Source organism: Augochlora pura, chromosome 10 (genome assembly GCF_028453695.1).
Source record: "Augochlora pura isolate Apur16 chromosome 10, APUR_v2.2.1, whole genome shotgun sequence".
In the NCBI taxonomy this organism is placed as follows: Eukaryota; Metazoa; Arthropoda; class Insecta; order Hymenoptera; family Halictidae; genus Augochlora; species Augochlora pura.
Window position 1 is genome coordinate 24,383,655 of NC_135781.1, and position 17,796 is coordinate 24,401,450.

General features: G+C 41.7%; 1 protein-coding gene across 4 annotated transcripts in view; it reads right to left on the minus strand.

Moving 5' to 3' along the window:
• The window catches only part of Pasi1 (septate junction component pasiflora 1), an 84,944-nt gene that overhangs the window by 10,361 nt on the left and 56,787 nt on the right, over positions 1-17,796 (minus strand). For 3 of the 4 annotated variants that reach the window (XM_078191884.1, XM_078191886.1, XM_078191883.1), the window contains one exon: positions 16,440-16,761. The exons of the other annotated variant lie outside the window; for it this stretch is intronic. In XM_078191884.1, coding sequence (XP_078048010.1) covers positions 16,489-16,761 — 273 coding nt within the window. In that variant the 3' untranslated portion in view covers positions 16,440-16,488. Of the gene's footprint in view, positions 1-16,439; positions 16,762-17,796 lie in introns of those variants that run through there. 4 annotated transcript variants of the gene reach the window in all.

Genomic DNA, 17,796 nt, shown 5'->3' on the forward strand with positions numbered 1-17,796 from the left:
ATTTATTATTAAACGACAAACGATGGCGAATAATGTTTAGAGAAATTTAATTTCATCGACTCAGTTCGACCGTGGAGTTGCGTTTTATCTTCGCGTCCCTATTTCTAGTAACTGATAATCGTTAGCGTAATTGGCGTAACTGTGTTGACGAAATAAGTTGAACAGTTCCCGATTCGCGGCACACTTCTTGGATCCTGTTATCGAGAGTTTTGATTGATCTATTCCACTTCCAACGAAAGGTTCCCGATAAGTTCGGAACATCTGCGATTCGCATGATTCTTCCTTTTCTCGTCGAACGGTATCGATCTGCTCCGGAATATTATGTATTTCGCGTCGAATGATCGATACCGGGCGTCTCGAAGACGCATCGTTGCAGCGGGTTGGCGTTGGTGGCACGGTAAATCACAAAATCGTGTTTATTTAAAGAGAACCGGAGAGAAATTGATCATTGGCGCGGTGGCAGTAGTCGTTGGCTTTCTCGATTGTAGGCGACCTCGTATAAGCACCGGCATTCTGGTACGTGGCCCGATAAAGATCGAATTGTTATTCACACGAAATCAATGAACCGAAGCTGGACGAGGCGTGATCCTTTTTTCTAATGCATTCAGAAACGTTTCCACGCTGTGTCACAGGATATCCACGTCCGCGATCGCGACGATCGAAGGGTTTTTGCAATCGGACGTCACGTCGCTAGTCAAATCTAAATATCGCGCTGCTATATTTGCATTCGGCTGCACACAATACTGGAGTAGTTCAGTGTAGCCTTTCAGATTCGAAACGCAGAGTGTCGCAAGAATTTAGGCTAGAATATTCGACTAGCGCGGAAGTTTCGAAGCTTTGATATTTTCTTTCCGTGAATTGAATTTTTACTCGATACAATTCATAGAATTTTTAATAGACAAAATTTATAATATTTCTATTTGAAAATAATTTGAAGAATTTTTATTTCGAATATAATTCACAATATTTTTATTTCAAAAATAATTCACGGAATTTTTATTTGGACATAATTCATAGAATTTTTATATAGATAAAATCGTAGCTTGAACACCCCTTCCACATTCATTTGAGACAAGCATAATTTTAATGTTTGAAGAAATTTGTGAAATGTCGTAAATCATTCTTGAAATGCAAGAGGAGAAATTCTAAGATCGGGGAAACATTTGATCCCGTAGGTTCGGATTACAGTCCCACTGGAACTAAAGGGCTACCGCTCCACATGGTTGAACCATTTCTCCGTTCTTTTAGAATATACAATTCACGTCCGCAGGCTGACGCATCGAATTTCTATAATACGGTTAAATAACGGAATGTTAGATGTTCAATAGTGGTATGTGCTCGATCAAAAGTGCCTCGTTCATCGTTCGATAGGTTGGATACTCCCTTTCGTTTTCTAGTTTAAGGTCGGTGGATCCGGCTTCGGCCGATCCCGCGGTAAAACGATTCCTTTTGCATTTATTCCTCCCATTGACACTTGACACTACTATCGCTGCACAATAAAGCTGGTTAAGACTGATTAGCAAATGAAAGGTGGAGGAAACGGGATGTGGAGAATAAGTCTTATACATACGTTCGAAACACAAGCATTCGACGTCGTAAGTTCGGCAATGTGACGTCGAATATTAGTGGACAGATATTTAGAATTAATGAAATTCTTTCAAATTTTTCCAATCATCGCCGACATGTAAGTGATAAATCTAACGTCTTGAATAATAATAATATTTCGAGATAATAGGTAGTTTTCCAGATAATAATATTTCGAGATGATAGGTTCAAATAATAATAAGATCACATGAAAGTGTGAATCATGTTTTCCGTACGCGCCTACTAGACGCTATACTATTTTCTTATTCAGTTCTATAAAGATGTGGTGCATCAGGGGTGATTATGCAGACTGCAAACACCGCAACACATTACGCTTATCACCGACACTTTATCAGCATAAACAAAAGATGTATGCATTACAATACCACCGTATTGCAGTTGTGCTTATCTTGAGACGATAATTGATAATACGAGGGCTGACGTCGACAGCGAAACAGTCGACGACCGGTTAAGCCACGATACGAAAATCGGTAGGATTACGTAATTTATCAAAAAAACATCCGTTATACAAGCAAGCACGTTTCATTGTTACGCGGAACAGGAAATTGTCTGCCCGGCTGTTGCAGACAATTGTTTTCATCGGATCACCTTGGGGATATTTAGGCTGGAAGGACGCACTGCGAAAAAGATCAGGAACGTGTGCACCTAATTCCTCTTAAAATAGAGTATCATGGATCGTAAGCGCGCCTTTGTGAACACAACTAAATCATTCGAGCCATCCTTACGTAAGATGAGATCACAGGTAACCGTTGGATGACTTACGTAATTGTCACGATTCCATTTGCATTTCAAATTTTTCTGTATCAGTCGCAAAAAGTCTATTCCGATGTTGTGATCTGCATTGGCTATCAAAGGAAGAGCTAAGTTTTTTGATCGACGATAAATTCAACTGCGTAGAGACGTCTATCTGCAAATCCATTTTGCTTAGCTTTGCCCATCCTCCGTACAATAGTATAATCTTGTTTCTAAATCATAACAGGATCAAACTCAAAGATACCAATCGCTCGCTAAAAAGGACTCTCGGGTTAGTATCTAATTGTTTCGAATGCTCCTGCTGATCTGCGACTCCTTAAAACGTATCTCCAAAACCAATTGGAGCTAAAAACGTTTCCCGTTAACTCGTGAATCGATGCCTATTTCAGCCGATGTCGAAAAAGCATTCGGAGGCCGCCTCGACAGGTCCCTGCACCTGATCGCAATCGGTCTCGCGTGTCGAAACGCGGGTTGCCGCGGGATTGGAAACAAGGTTACATCAACAGAGGCCTGGCCTGCGTATCGCGGCGGTGACTATGCAAATCGATGACACACGCCGGTGGTTCTCTGCGAAATAAAAGTGCGAAGGTGCTCGGCACCGCGTCCGGCCCGCTCCGGCCCGCTCCGGTCCACTCCGGTCCGCGCGGAGAACGCTTCTCGCGTCTCTCGCGTCGTTGGCATGCAGATGCCCGGATAGAATTCGCTGGCAGAAAACAGAGACCCTCAAGGCTACCTAGTTTTGCTAGCGCGCTGGTCGACCGGTCACTTCTCTAAATGTCCGCGCGCGCGACACGAGCGAAACGGACGGGACAGGACGAGACGTCGAGCGTGTAGCGCGCGGCGCGCACCGCGCATAAATGTTGCACAGGTATGCGGACGTGTGCATAAGCAAAAGAGGCTGGCTATGAAGGGAAGACGTTAACTACCGCATGGAAAACATCGTTAAACCGGTTCGATGCCATCGAGGGAACATTTTCTCGGATGGAAATCACCGATCGTTCCGCTGCCCGCGCGCGTTATGAGGAAAACGACGACAAGCCACTGCGAAAGAAATGCGGCTCTAGGAAGAACGTAAACAGTGCGGCATGTCCGTGGCAGTCCGGAGGCTGAAGAGACGGAAGAGAACGCGGACCATGCCAGAAGACAAGACGTTTGACGGGACCCCGAGAGTCCGAGACCCACAGCCAACGGACCCCCATCCCAGGCTACATTGCATGTTCGCCGGCAACGCGAGTAATTTGGACGGAACACGTCCTGCCTGAATGCGAATGCTCACGAGCAGAGATCCACCTAAGCTGAGCTACGCTAGGCTTAGGGTGTGTCAAGTTTCTGCCTCTTATTTAATATTCTCTAAAAACTGAGTGATAAGTAGAAAGCGGATTTGTATGCAAAATATATATAGTCTTCGTCAATTTCAAGAAATATCTACTGAATAGTAAGTTCTCTTTTTCTTAATAGCTTCACAATGGCTCGAGACTAATTTTCTAATTCTCTCAATGTGTCTACTATTTTAAATTGTAACTATCCAATTTTGTCATAAACGCGTAAAATCCGCAGTCCAGTGATAGTCTTTGACATCATCATAGATTATTAACTACGGTTACTGTTCTCGCCTTTAAAGTCGAAGTACAATTCTACCCTTCTATTAAGGATATTTAACCTCTTATCTGTGGACGTCGCATATACACGTCATAAGGAAATGACAATCATATATCTTATGACTATTCATAAATTTCACCCATTGTGATCTCTAAAACGTATACAAAATTGATCTTAAAAATAGATCGACACTGCTAAATGATAAAGCATTAAAGATTCCAATACAATAAATATAACTATTATTCAATAATATATATCTATGAATCAAATGGAACCAAGTACAATCAATAGGTAGCAGGGATAATTTTTCAACAAAAGAAAATGACAGTTTCGGTTGTATTGACAATCTTCGTCGCCAATGAATGGCTTTGTTACAATATTTAGCATCGTTTGATTAATCGTCAAGCTGAGAACTGTGAAGGAGAGTGTTCCGTTCTCGAGATTCCAACTTGACCCCGGTCTCCTTTCAGAAAGATTTAGAGAACCTCCAGAAATAGAAATACAGAGCGCGATATGCAGCGAAAGGGATGCAGGGAACCTGGAATACATTTTCTGTCGTCGGGCTGCTAACCCTAGTAAGGAGTTCCACGAAACGAGGCGATAAAGCATTTACGGCGCTCCTCCGATCGTCGTCCAGACTTTTCTCCAGCCATTTTGAAATGGGTTAATGAGCTGGCTTGCGTTGCCCTCGAAAGAACGCGCGACGCGATGATTCGTTGGGTTTCAGAGGACTCCAATTTCGTTGGGCGAAAAATTGCAGAAGTTTATACGTTTCGCCGTTGGAAATGATTTTTAAGTATGGGCTGCGACTCCGCCGTGGGAGATTTAGGAAGATACAGTTGATGTGTTTATTGGGAACTGTTCCCTTCGCTGCGTGCATATGTATCGGACGATGCGAGATTACTATCTCTGCTGTTCTCCTAGAGTCTACAGGGTGTTTCTTTTATCTTGTTCGCCTTAGCGTTTTCGTTCCTTTTGCCGATGCAAATATGCGCTAGGGTGAAGTTCTTTTTATTCGAAGCGATGGATGTCGAGATCCATGGGTTGTCGTTCTTCAAAGTTCTTGTTCTCGATTTTTCAAAGATGTCGAGGGCTTTTTAGTAGCGAAAGAACCTTCATATTATATCGTCATAAATCAGCTAAAAAATTGAACTAACTATTTTTTGTTATTTATAATAAGACCATAGTGAGACGAATTGAAAAGAAAGAGTTGGAAAAAACAAGTCATAAATGGCAATATTAGTCTCTCGGAACCTAACGGTCTCATCCTGACACGTTCGTTCCTGTCACAAAAAATAACCGGGATATCAAGGTGCGCGAGATAAACGAAATAAATAATTACCAATATATAATCCATCGAATTCCGAGTAGTTTCGACGCCACGGATGACTAATGCGATAAGAGTTTTCGAGAAAATGCGCGGGCGACTTGGAAAAATGGTTTTTGGAAGTGGCCGGCCATTACGGTAGTCCGTAAAGGCTCCCTTTTATGGGAGGACTCGATATATCTCAGTGATGGGACAAACGCCAGATAAAAACGCACACGACGAAATCGCGTATCTTTTCTCCGGTCTCGGCAGGAGACTGTTTACGATGCATCTTTATTCCTCTTTCGCGGCGCGTTTTCTCACAGAGCGGCGCGGCGTCATGCATCGCGAACAGGCTGCTGCGGCTCGAAAAGAAACGCTTATGAAACTAGGCACGTCATTAAAGAGACAAGAGAAATACGACGTATTTAATCCGCACGATTAGTTTTCGGGAGATCTTGAGGCCCGAGACTACCACTGTTATCTCTGTATTTGCCTCGAGATAACGGCCAATGATTTATACCTTTGAATGCCGCTGAATCGCTGAATATCCGAATCAAATAATATGCCGTGCAAAGAATGATTTGTGGATACCGGTAATTCGACTTGTCATTTTTCTCAACGATACGTCCGCGGTAGATTTATCTGCAGTTCATTACTACGGTTAGTTTACATCCCGCGCGATTTGCTGCGAGTCGTTTCGATTTAACTGTTGTTATATTTATTCCGCTTGAAGTACTGAATTGTTACGGCGGATGTCGATTCCTCTACGAAATCTTTCAAAACGGTGGATCGTTTTAGATCAAAATAATTGCGTAAAAATATTGCGTCGTTTCAAGTAAATCAGATACATGTCTCAACAGTTTGTCATAAATAAATACCTTTCATTTCATTTTTTATAATTCTAGGTTTCCTTTGGACTTTGTATTTAAATTTGTAATATTATAAAGAGTTTCAATGAAATAATTGTAATATATTTACAGTGTTCTAGTAAAAATAGTTGAGAATGGAAGAAATGATTTGATAGAATATAAATTTTTAAATGCATTGTTTAGTTGTACTATACCGTTTTGATTTGAAAAAATGGCGTCATTTCCAAAAAAAATTGTTATTTTCAGATGAAATATGTACGGCAAGAATTTCTTAAGAGAAATTCAACGGATTGTGTAGCGAAAGGAGTGAAACTGTAGGGGGTTGAACGTTAAATGTATACGGTAATTTCTGTCGTTCGAAGACACAGCTGCCAAAGATCCCACCAACGGTATTATCATGTATGGTATAGATTTATGCGGATTATAAAATAGATACAAGGGCTTTTCGCAATATGTACAAAGCCATTGTACGGTATAAATTGCTTGACTGCCACCCACATGTGGCTCTACTTGTGTCGACGCATAGAAGACGCCCATTTCGTTCTCCACGCGAGACGAGGGATACTCGGCTTTATGTTTTTTGTCTTTTCTTTATCTTCTGGGCTGTGTTTAAAGGTGTGCCAGCGTCTGGCCGGTGCGTGTCACACGGTTTTTCGTCCCGGCGTCTTCAATCCGCCTGCAGAGCTGTCTTCGGCTCCGAAAGATACCGATCGCTCCAAGAATGTCCTCTCTTCATCCAACCAAAAACGGCAGAGCAAACAATTAAGCAAAACCCTAGCAAACCTAACCTATTTAACAATTTTTTGTCGTCTTTACTGTCGTCTGTGCTAGAGAAATTTACTAATAATTTGACTGTGGGTTTTCTGCTTTTATTATAATAATGAACAGTTGAAATACAGAATAGAAGAAGCGTGAGGAGAATACATTAACACGATACGATATATAAGTAGTTTTGGAAATCTTTTATTATATCTAAAGTACTTCTAAGTAATACCGCAGTAAACAAGAATCTACTCCTTTCATGTTAGCGTCCTAAATCTTCTTCTCCGGTTGTTTTGCTTTTCCCGGAAGGATTTTCACGCGCGACGAAGCAACAACCCTTCGGAGCATTCCTCCACCTTTCTAGGATCGGTTCCCAGGAACGTGAAAGAAGGAAAGCACGACGAAAGGGCACGTCCCTGGGTAGGAGCGAGGCATCGGCGTGCATTTTAATATGGTTTTGTTGTCGGGTCGCCGGGTGTCGGTCGTCGTTCGTCGGCCGTCGGGTGTCGTGACAGTGCGTCACACGGAGTCACACCACACCCCGTCGCAGCGAGCGCTAAGACGCGCGCGACCGTCCCGGCTACGAATTATTTATTGACGGGCCGGCCGATAAATTATTTCCGGCACGACGCGCATAGAGAAACAGCGGCCGGTATGCCTCTTCTAAACGGCGCCATCGTGTTCCCGCAGATAATTTCTGCGTGACAAAGTGTCCTGGCTGCCACATTCTCCTCGTCCACGGTTCCAGTCCCCGTGGTATTGTTCACCTCTGCTCCCCTGTCGCCGGGGCCGGCTGATTTCGTTCTATTGTTTTCCGCGCCGGAATTAATAAACCCCGCTGAAAAATAGACTCCCCGGCGCGATAAATTGATCGGAACGGTTCGACACGTTTCGCCTCGTGAAACCGCGTTTCGCTTCTCGTCAAACGGTGACTCACCTATCAAACGCCTATAACCTACGATGGACCACCGATTGCGGTAAACGACAATCTTATTCAACCATTCTCACCAACGGTGGCTCCACGAAGTGTCCATGAACAAAATTTCTGATTTTCGACGAATCGTTTATGTTCAAGAATCGAACGAGAATCCTTTGTGACAGAATATATTATATTATATAACATATTATGCAATATATTTATACAAGATATTAGACAATATATTATATAATGTATTTATAATCTAACATACTAGAACCGTTTATAATTTTATTTATCAATTTTTCATTTTTTAGATACTAAATATAGAACACATTAATTTATCCACAGAGCTTTGAAGCATTAAATATTTTAATTAATGGTAAAAAACACTAGAGAATTAAATAATACTCAAGTGTAATTTCATAAGAGACAATGAATCTCGATTGATTTTAAGGCTCGAAGCTTCTACTTTCGGTATGCATCGTTCATTTTCTTGTAACATGTTTTTAAATAAGATAACAGTTAGAAAACTTGAGAAATACTCTTTTTTGATATGGCTACAGATTGAACGGTCTGTAGATAGTTTGGAAAATTTTTTTCCTGGCTGATCTTGATATGTGTTTGTAGGTTTATTGGGCAGCCTACCTTCTCGATAACGTATCCATTAAGGACATTTTAGATGGTTTCACCACCACGGCTATCTGGGCACCCTGCAAACAGCTGATACAATATTTAAGAAAAACCGACACCACGGGACCTAGAGGAAACTGTACGGATCGCGTTTCAGACATATACGGGATATTTGCTTAGGAGAGACGCTTTCACAATGACAATCTGCTAAAAGAAATGAAAAATTAATAACAACGATATTGTAGATTGGGTTTTGTTTTATTAACGATTTGATGTTACCTGACGCTTCAATACTAACATGAATCAGTAATAGCACAGATGATCAAACAAAAATTCAAGAATAATCGTAACTAATTATAAACATTTCAAGCATGGTTTTAAGCAACGAAACTCCAATGATGGATTAACAATCGTATGCCCGTAAGTGAATTGCCGTACCAATAGTGCTTAGCGTGAATGAAATTTCTATTAACCTCGGCCGTCGACCACGAGGGACGTTTGTTTCGAAAAGTTGAGAGCTGCGTTGTGTGGTCCACGGAGTCCTCGAGCCAGGAAGTCATGGCTGTATTACAAAGACCTCATTGTGACGCGTGCACGTGGGGTTGCTTGGAAAGGTCACTTTTCAAGGGTTGCTTCTCGAAGTCTAAACTAAAGGGAACGAACCGGAAAGCTGATCGGGCCGACGCGACGGGTAGGATCATTATAACATGGGGGAACGAACGTCTTGCGTATTACTCGCTCGTAAGCACAATACCGCAAAAGCTGTAAAACGTCCGCCGTTCTAAATATATAGGATCCTTTGCCTAGCACGAGCAGCTCGAGCCGCGTGCTTTATATTGTACGCCGTTGAGTGCATAAAACGCCATTTGTCCTGGGAGTGATATCGGCCGTCGTCTGAAAATGTCGCTTTTCTAAGCAACGGGCAGCATGAAAGGTCCTTTGCTTCTCTTCTTATTTACGAGTGCGGTGCTTGCGGTGTTAAACAAAAAGGGTGGGCTATTGTCGGTGTTATTGGCTGGCGGAATATATCGCGTGCAAAGTTGCTCGCGGCTTTTACCAAACGAGAACGGTAACATTTGAGTAACGGACATGGGGCAACGTGCCGTTTACGAGTTTCTTGTGCCGCATAATTTGATGTTTTTTTGGTTGGAAAAGTAAGGAATGAATTTGTCAGCGATCATACCAAGGCGTTAATAATGTTAAAATTATTTTGTTCGCGCGCTTTGGATATTAGAAATTTTGATACGCTTTCCTGCGGGATTTGGATGTTCGAAGTAGGTGCATTTTGGAACTATGTTTCCTGTAAATGAACACGGTCGTCGACGTTTAATAGATGCGTTTCAGTGAGGGTCTAAACTTCTAAACGGAGAACGCAAGACGTGACGGGATAAACATTGATCTATTAATAATCCAGGTGAATCTAGATCTGGTCCCATCTGTTTCTACTGACGCTGTTGTACCCTAATCTATTTAAAATCTAAATTGTTTGTGCTCTTTAAATCCTGTTGAATACGGCAATTCTCTAGCATTCAATGTCTCTAAAAATTCATTTTACAAATTAGACAGTCATTTCATTGGTTGGTGGATATATTTAAGTTCTATAAAGGTCACGAATTAATAATTAAACAGTTTGTCTACGATGTTAGGAAATTGCAATATTTCCAACGAGTAAACCACCGGTTGGAATATTTTGTTCATGAAAAATGTGAAACCGAAATAGTATATTAATTCGGAGAAACTTTATAGCACCTGCTTCGTGGAACCTGCTTTCGGCGATCCTCCGGCCCCATAGCATTCTCGAATTTAAATGAATATGCCAGTCGCAAGGTCGCTGAGATTAAAAAAGGTAAGGCGAAAGAAAACAACTGTCTTCTATCCCGGTCGTGGCCAACAATACCGACGGAGTTTCGACGATTCTTCAAAGGAGATCGAAGAATAAAGGAACGCAGGTCAGGAGACTGGACCTCATAATTCAGCCTGCGAAGAAGCTCGCGCCTCACACCTCTTGTCCATCGAAAATTTATGACCGAACGAGTCGGAAATTCAGATAGGGAATCGTTAGAAAATACAAGAAGCCGCGATGCGTCGCGATTCTTTAAGCTTCGAAACAAACGTGAACGGTGGAAGGCTGAAAAGAGATGGGAAACCAAAGTGGAAAGGTGTAGGAGAGAGAATCGTGCAAGAATGCCGAGACACTTCTGGCAACGATCGACCGGGAAGAGGGTGAGTTTCATCTTTCTTCGCGTACGCTCCCTCAAGTATAGTAAAACCATGCGGTGGTCTGTTTTATACTACGAGGGACTAAGTTGTTGAAATGGCACTTTCGACGCTTGGTACTTCAACTTTGACACACTCGACCCGTAACTTCTGACAGCGGCGGTACAAATATACCAAGGAATTCCAGAAGATAGCTATTGACAAAAAATACCATAAGCTGTGGCTATTTTATTGGAAATTTGTTAAATCTTTGAAATTTATTTATTTAGTACACTTTATGATGACAAGAAATTTTTATGTATTTTTATTTGATAATAATAACTATCGATTAATTTTCGCGTACTGTAGACAAATTAATTGTTGCTGTACTTATCTGTAAAAATTTTACAAATACTCCTCGCAGAATATAATTCTTTAGATAATGATATAACGATAGTTATATAGTTTCCCGTTTTCCTATTTATTTCGGAGGCAGAGAACCTCTGTTTTGACTAAAAATTCACCAGCCTATTAGATTGATAATGCTGTAAGATTTACTAGAATTTTTCAATATCGCGGCTTTCACTTCTACGAAGGATACGCTTCCCGTTCTTATAAATCACGAAAGAATTATTACGAGATATCGTTGAGCAACTCGCAGATTAATAACTGGCCAGTTGAAATGAAATATCTGTGTGACACCTCTAAAGCACTTTGTAATCAGACTCCTTTACGATTTATCTTTGGGAACCTTAAATCGAAGACATTAAAAGACACCGTGGACAGGATTAACAGCAACGCGATAAATTACTATAGCTGCACTTGACAATGCTACGACCACTGCGTGATTCATTGCCGGTTCGTGACAATGGCGGATACTTTAACGATGCAACAAATTCTCGGAGCACAATTAATGCCTTCCTCTTGTTCTTTTACCATCTCGTTTTCTTCCGCGGCTTATTCTATCACGATTCGTTCCTATCTTGTGTTTCACCGGCGCAAATTCTGCCTGTCGATGTCGGTGTTTCCCATGGTAACACCGAAGTCTAAGTTACTGTGATCTAGAACACTTTGACGATACCACGCTAATAGAAAACACACCATCCGGTTTCGCAAAGTATTTTTCTCGTCCAAGGCTGCGCAGAAGTCTGCGGTTTAGTTTACGTAAAACATTTTATATACAATGCAAATTGCATTCTCTTAGGAACTACATTGACCTGGAATCTCAAGTGTAATCGACAACTTTGCTTTATAAGTTGTCTCTAACTTCTTCACGTTCGCAGGTATCTGGGCATTACTAAAGAATTATGTTTAGACGCAATGTTAAATATTTTTAACTATTTTTTAGATAAAAGTTATCGCGAGTAAGTTTGTAGCACCTTTTAGAGCGCACATTTTTGCGTGAAAACGATGTACGATTAATACCGTGGTGATTCATATATTTAATAAACAATTGCTGAATATAATTAAAAGATTACAGGGGATACAAAAAGATAAGTCACAGTGCAAAAAATTGATAAAAATAGAACAGTATTTCACTTTTTATATGTCCCTATTCATGAACTGTAAAAGTGACGATTTGTCGATCATACTTTTACACGTATTTTAATATTTTCCCCGGCAAAGCAACGCTTCTACAGTTTATTAACAAAAGCACGTCAGACGGTCGCTTCAGTACTAAAATAGAACACAACAAGTTGATTTATCGTATAAAATCAAGTTCCTGCTCCAAAAAGAAGCAATCCATGCTGCACTGTAATAAATTACCGAACGGTAAAAACTGGCGAGGAAATTATGATAAATGCGGGTCACATAAAAATGGGTTACCATGGACAAACAGCACAGCAACATAGTGCTCTTTGTCGTCTTGTTAAGTTGTCGTCAGCGAGGATGGAAGGCGATTATTCGGCGCCCCAAGATCTCGAGTGCGTGTCGAATCGATTGGCACGCTCTACCCGTGATCCAGGTACCTCGTTAGCCATGAACACCTATCGATATATTATCATGCGACATCTCCGCTGCCATTACGGTCTCGTCGAGCATTTTTCCCATGGATTTCACTGAACTTTCGGGGAAAGGCACTTGGTCTTCTGTTGCATCATTACGCTGACAATTGCAAGTTAGAGAGAAATATAACTCATTCGATTGGTACATTGAACGACGAACGTAAATGAAAAATATTTGATACAAAGACTCCGTTATTTCGAACTCTAAAAATTCCTTGTAAATTATAGGAAACTTGGACGAATCTCTTTAGACCATTGAGCATTATTTTTTAAAAATAAATTACAAACGATAGTTCTTTCATTTATAATTAAATCTCAATAATTTTCAGTTAAAAAAGGTATAATATTAGATTCTCCAGAGTGTCAGAAAGAAATGGTACTTTTGTGTCTCCGATCGTAATTTTTAATCAAACCCTCCAACCCGGTAGAGATGATAAACATTTCGAAAGCAATATAAATTGAACAAATGTCGATACGAGGAATTAATTTTAGCAAATGAAAAATACCAGGATCGAGACCACTCTGCGACACCCCGTAACGTCCGCACCGTCCGAAACGATAAAACGCCGCCGGTCCGTGCTTCCAGCCATTTATTCGTTGCTGCGGGCATAATTAATATCATTATTGTGATGTCAACGGGAGGAAAGAGTACGAGCACGTCGAGCGTGCGTTACACGAGTAGTATATATACCGACTAGACAGGCTACCGCGCGGGATATGCTAAATACGATCAAACAATGTTGTTTTATGCTAAGTGACCCCTGTCACGCCGAGAAAGACAATGCCGCTTGTCTGTTCTCCGCGAAATGCATCAGGATGTCTGCTCGGCTAGCCAGACGGAACCTTCTGCCGCGGTATCATTATCTCTGCTCCCTTCTCGATCGAAAGTATCGCCTCGTTCTTGCGCCGAGCAAAATTTTCTACACTATTAGAGACACGATTAAAATGATTCATATCCTAGAAATACACAAAAATTGTCCCCACTATTTAATTGCTCAATTCATAGCTAATTTAATTTCTGAAATATCTTTACCATTCTGCATTAGATTCTTCTTCTAGTTTTGTATAAAACCCGTCATCGATTTAGGAATACGCTAGAACGTTGTAATACGGAATATTATTACAGTGCTATATACGATATGAGATTTGAATTAATTTGTTTAAAAATTTATTATAAACGTGTAAATTAAATACACGATAAAAGCATTTACGATTTCTATGAATTTGAGAAGTACGCAAAGCGCGAGAATGTGGAGCATTTCGACGACGCGGAAAATTGCTAAAGGTGCTCCTACAAACGGCCACACGATTTCCAACGGCAGGGTCGGGGGAAGGATCTAGGAAGGTGAAACTTTTCTGAAATATTCCGCCTAATGATAGCATTGATAACGTGTGCGAAATTATTAATGCTCGGGCATTGAGATAATGTTTAAAAACGCCGGTCAGCTTTCAAAGAAGTCAGCTTACGACTGTAATTCAATCGGGATGAATAGTTACAATCTGTATTCGAGTGTAATCTTTCCATTATGGCATACCTCGCGCGGAGTATTACCGGTACAATGTTCGTTAAAATCGCTGGGAAGCCGAAGCCGGCCGCGGCAGCGGTCGCGGACGCCGTGAGGATGCCGTTCGCCGTTCGCCGTGGCAGGCGCAACGAGTCCGTCATTCTTTGTGCGTGGGATTAGCGATGCAAATTTGCACTACCGCGGAACATAATTGGCCGACATTGTGCGTTCGTTAGCCGAGTATTCTGCCACTTATCGGTGCCGCCGCGAAAGGGACAAACGTTGAATAGCAGCCTCCTAATTGAAGGTACGCCGCGCGTCGCGCCGCGCCGTTTCCCGCCGCATCGCGGTTTTCACGCCGTCGAGGAAGAATGGGGGGGACACCGAACTGTCGGAAACGAACCAGCCTTCTTTTCCACTTCGAGGCTGGGTACCTGACAGCGAGAAAGCCACAGTCGAGTCGCTAATTATGGAAAACGATTCTGAAAACACACTGGGCGCGCACGAACCGCGAACTGGAACCACCGATGTGGCGACGCTTGAATAAGGTTGTTTATCAAATAAAAAGACGCTGACGATTCGTAGGTCGGCATTTTGAATTTAGCACGTTTGTATCGTTAGCGTACACGATAAATATGCGCATAACTGATGCGGATTGAAACGGCTTCAACGAGAAAAGATCAAGGAGGTCGTTCATTTGTCAGATGTTGAGAGAAAAGGAATAATTTATAGGTATGATAAGTGCCATTAGAATGCAAAGCAGTTTTATGTATCGACCACTTCGAATAATGCTGTGCGAGACAATTTATGATAAGGACATTATCTTTCATTCTGTTTAGCAGGTTTTGTAATCAATAGTTTCGTAGAACGTGCAACTCGTAATGGTAAAGTTTATGCTTTGTTGAGGGTCAATATAATATCGGCAGTTTGGTTTATAATTATTTTGAATGAATGAATATTGTAACATTGGTATTTCTGTAAGTAAAAAAATACTTAAATTAGGAACAGATACAAAACTGTGCCTAGTCTGCAATCTTTTGTCGTATAACGGGCGGCGCTGCAACGAATCTTTCCTCGATTTTTTGTTGGAAACGAGGCGAGGACAGCGTCGTGAATAAGATCAGCTGTTCCCAAGATCCCGAGATCCACGTGTCACACACTCACACGTGATGTCCTCAACCGCATTACAAGGACCTGCGCGTGCTGTGCGCCTCTCCGTTAACATGCTCGCGTGCATGAACACGACATCCGATATGCCTCGCTTAATTCCGTTGAAGATTCGCCGCATAATCGTGTTATCGCGGTGTTACGCGCGAGGGTACGTCGACTAGAAAAATTCGCAGCTTGTCGGCTGATAATTAGTGCCCGGAGGTGTCGCCAGAAGAGCGTGTATAACTATCAATAGACCGATGCATAATTACGAGCTATAACAGCGACGGTCGCGTCGGCCGATGTTTTCTTCGCTGGAGATAAACGATTCTTTATCGAATCGTTTTAATCGTAACTCGAGCTACGCTTGGATATATTTTTTCAGACATAAAATTTCTATTAATTATTGATTTCTTCGGAAATATGGAATCAAAATTGAAATTGTTTACAGAAACATTTATAAACAGTTAAAGTACAAGAAAAAGGAAAGAATTCGTTCGTTAAAAGCCATACCTTTTTCAAGGTGTAGCTATGATAATTCTTTTTTTTAAATATTCCTTAAATATTGTATTTATCCGCTTTGATAATTCGATATTCCAAATAGCGCATAATTTGACAATTTAAATTATTTCAGGAACATTCGTGTGATTATTTCTAAGAAGCGTACCAGAACTTTTACGTGGCTGACAGCCAGCGCATACGTTCATCTGATACATTATGTGACCACGTCGAAAACGTCAATCGATGTTTGCACGATTCAGAAATAAGCACACAACGTTTCACGTTTATCGTGCATAAGGATAAGCATAACGAATAATTAGGAAACGCCGCCTCACAATCTATCACTTTACCTTAGCTGGCAACGACGATATCGACGCGGGCGGCTCGGCGCCGGGCGACGGCAGCAAATAAGAAACAGAATTTTTCCGCACGGCGAATGCAACAAATTTATTGTAAAGAGTCCAGACACCGTTGGCTCTTGCACAGCTAATTAGCCAAAAAGTGACACGTGTAAACACGTGTCCGGTATCGCAGCGAGAATTATGAAGCACGCGAAACAAGGTGCAGAAGCAGTTTAACTAGACCCTATCATTCAGGATCGACTAATGTCCAACGTTTCACGGAACGAGAAAGAAATCCAGATTAGAGGACATTCGCATGAATTATTTACGATCCCGGTGTCCGCTTAATCGGTTCCAAGCTCACAAATGAATGTAATAAATCGTTTCGTCAAGTTAACGGGAGAAACCCGAACGTTTCCATGTTCGGACCATGGCGATGTAGAATGTAGAATGTAGAATGTAGAATGTAAGAGAGCATCGCGGCGCGGACTGTACACATTGATATCCCATTGATAACAGGGTTTACCCAGATGTGGCGGAGCACAGTGTTCGCGAGCAGCGTTTCTATGCTTCGTGCAGGCTCGGGGACACGGCGGATGTGTTGCGGCGGGCAGCACCTGCAAAAATAAGTATCGCCTTGATAAATGGATTATCAGACGACTTCCTGCCTGCGCGGGCGAAATTTGTCGTCGGTGAAAGTGCGATGACAGCGGCCAATGGAAAAGTGCTTTTATCTGGCTGGAAATAGCGCTTGCATAGGAAGCTAGATAGCGCCGCCGTAAATATAGGAGACTCTGCGCTTTTCTTCCCTTTTCTTGATTAATCGAGAGAGCGATTCATATTACGTACCAACCTTGATGTTACTGCTAATTGATTGAAAAGAAGAAACCGTTCGAAAACTCAACGGACCAGCAAGATTGCGCTAATGGATGGAAATTGTCTCATTAGCTATCACGCTAATCGTTTCACTGGACGGTCGGATAACCATGTGACAGTTTTATAGTACTTATACAGAATTTCGTGAACTACGAATTGTTCTGCGAACTATTTCATCGCGATACACTTATTGCACACGACGAAGCGATCGTCCTAAAGCAGACGATAGATAACATAGCAGTTGTAGTCTAGAGCGATGAAAATAATTTCGAAACACATCTTGTGCAAGATTATGCTGAATATGCAGATCGTGTAAGGGATATACTAATTACGTTAAACGTATGCTAGAAATATGAGAAGCGTGCAAGAAATATGCAGCATATGCAAAATACAAAGAGAATATGCACGAATCTCGAATTATGCAAAATGAAGCGTATTATCTTTCATATCCTCCTTCGATCAGGAAGTATATTTCCATCGAAATTCCGTTGATTTCAGAAAATTATGTACTCGCAGAGTCGACGACTTCCCCAACCGCCGGCTTTCTTATCCAAACGGCATGATTCTACCGCGTCGCATGGTTTACAACAATCATCCGGAAAATCGATTGTGCCTCTCGATTTCAGCAACGCGCGGTTCGAGTCGCGTCGAGGAATCTGTAAATTCTAATGAAGGAGGAAGCGATAAAAGTAAATGGGCCCGGTAACGATTGCGTTACAGGCTACAGTTCAAACGGCGTGCAACGGGTCCGAACAGCGCAGCCCCGACGCGACGCG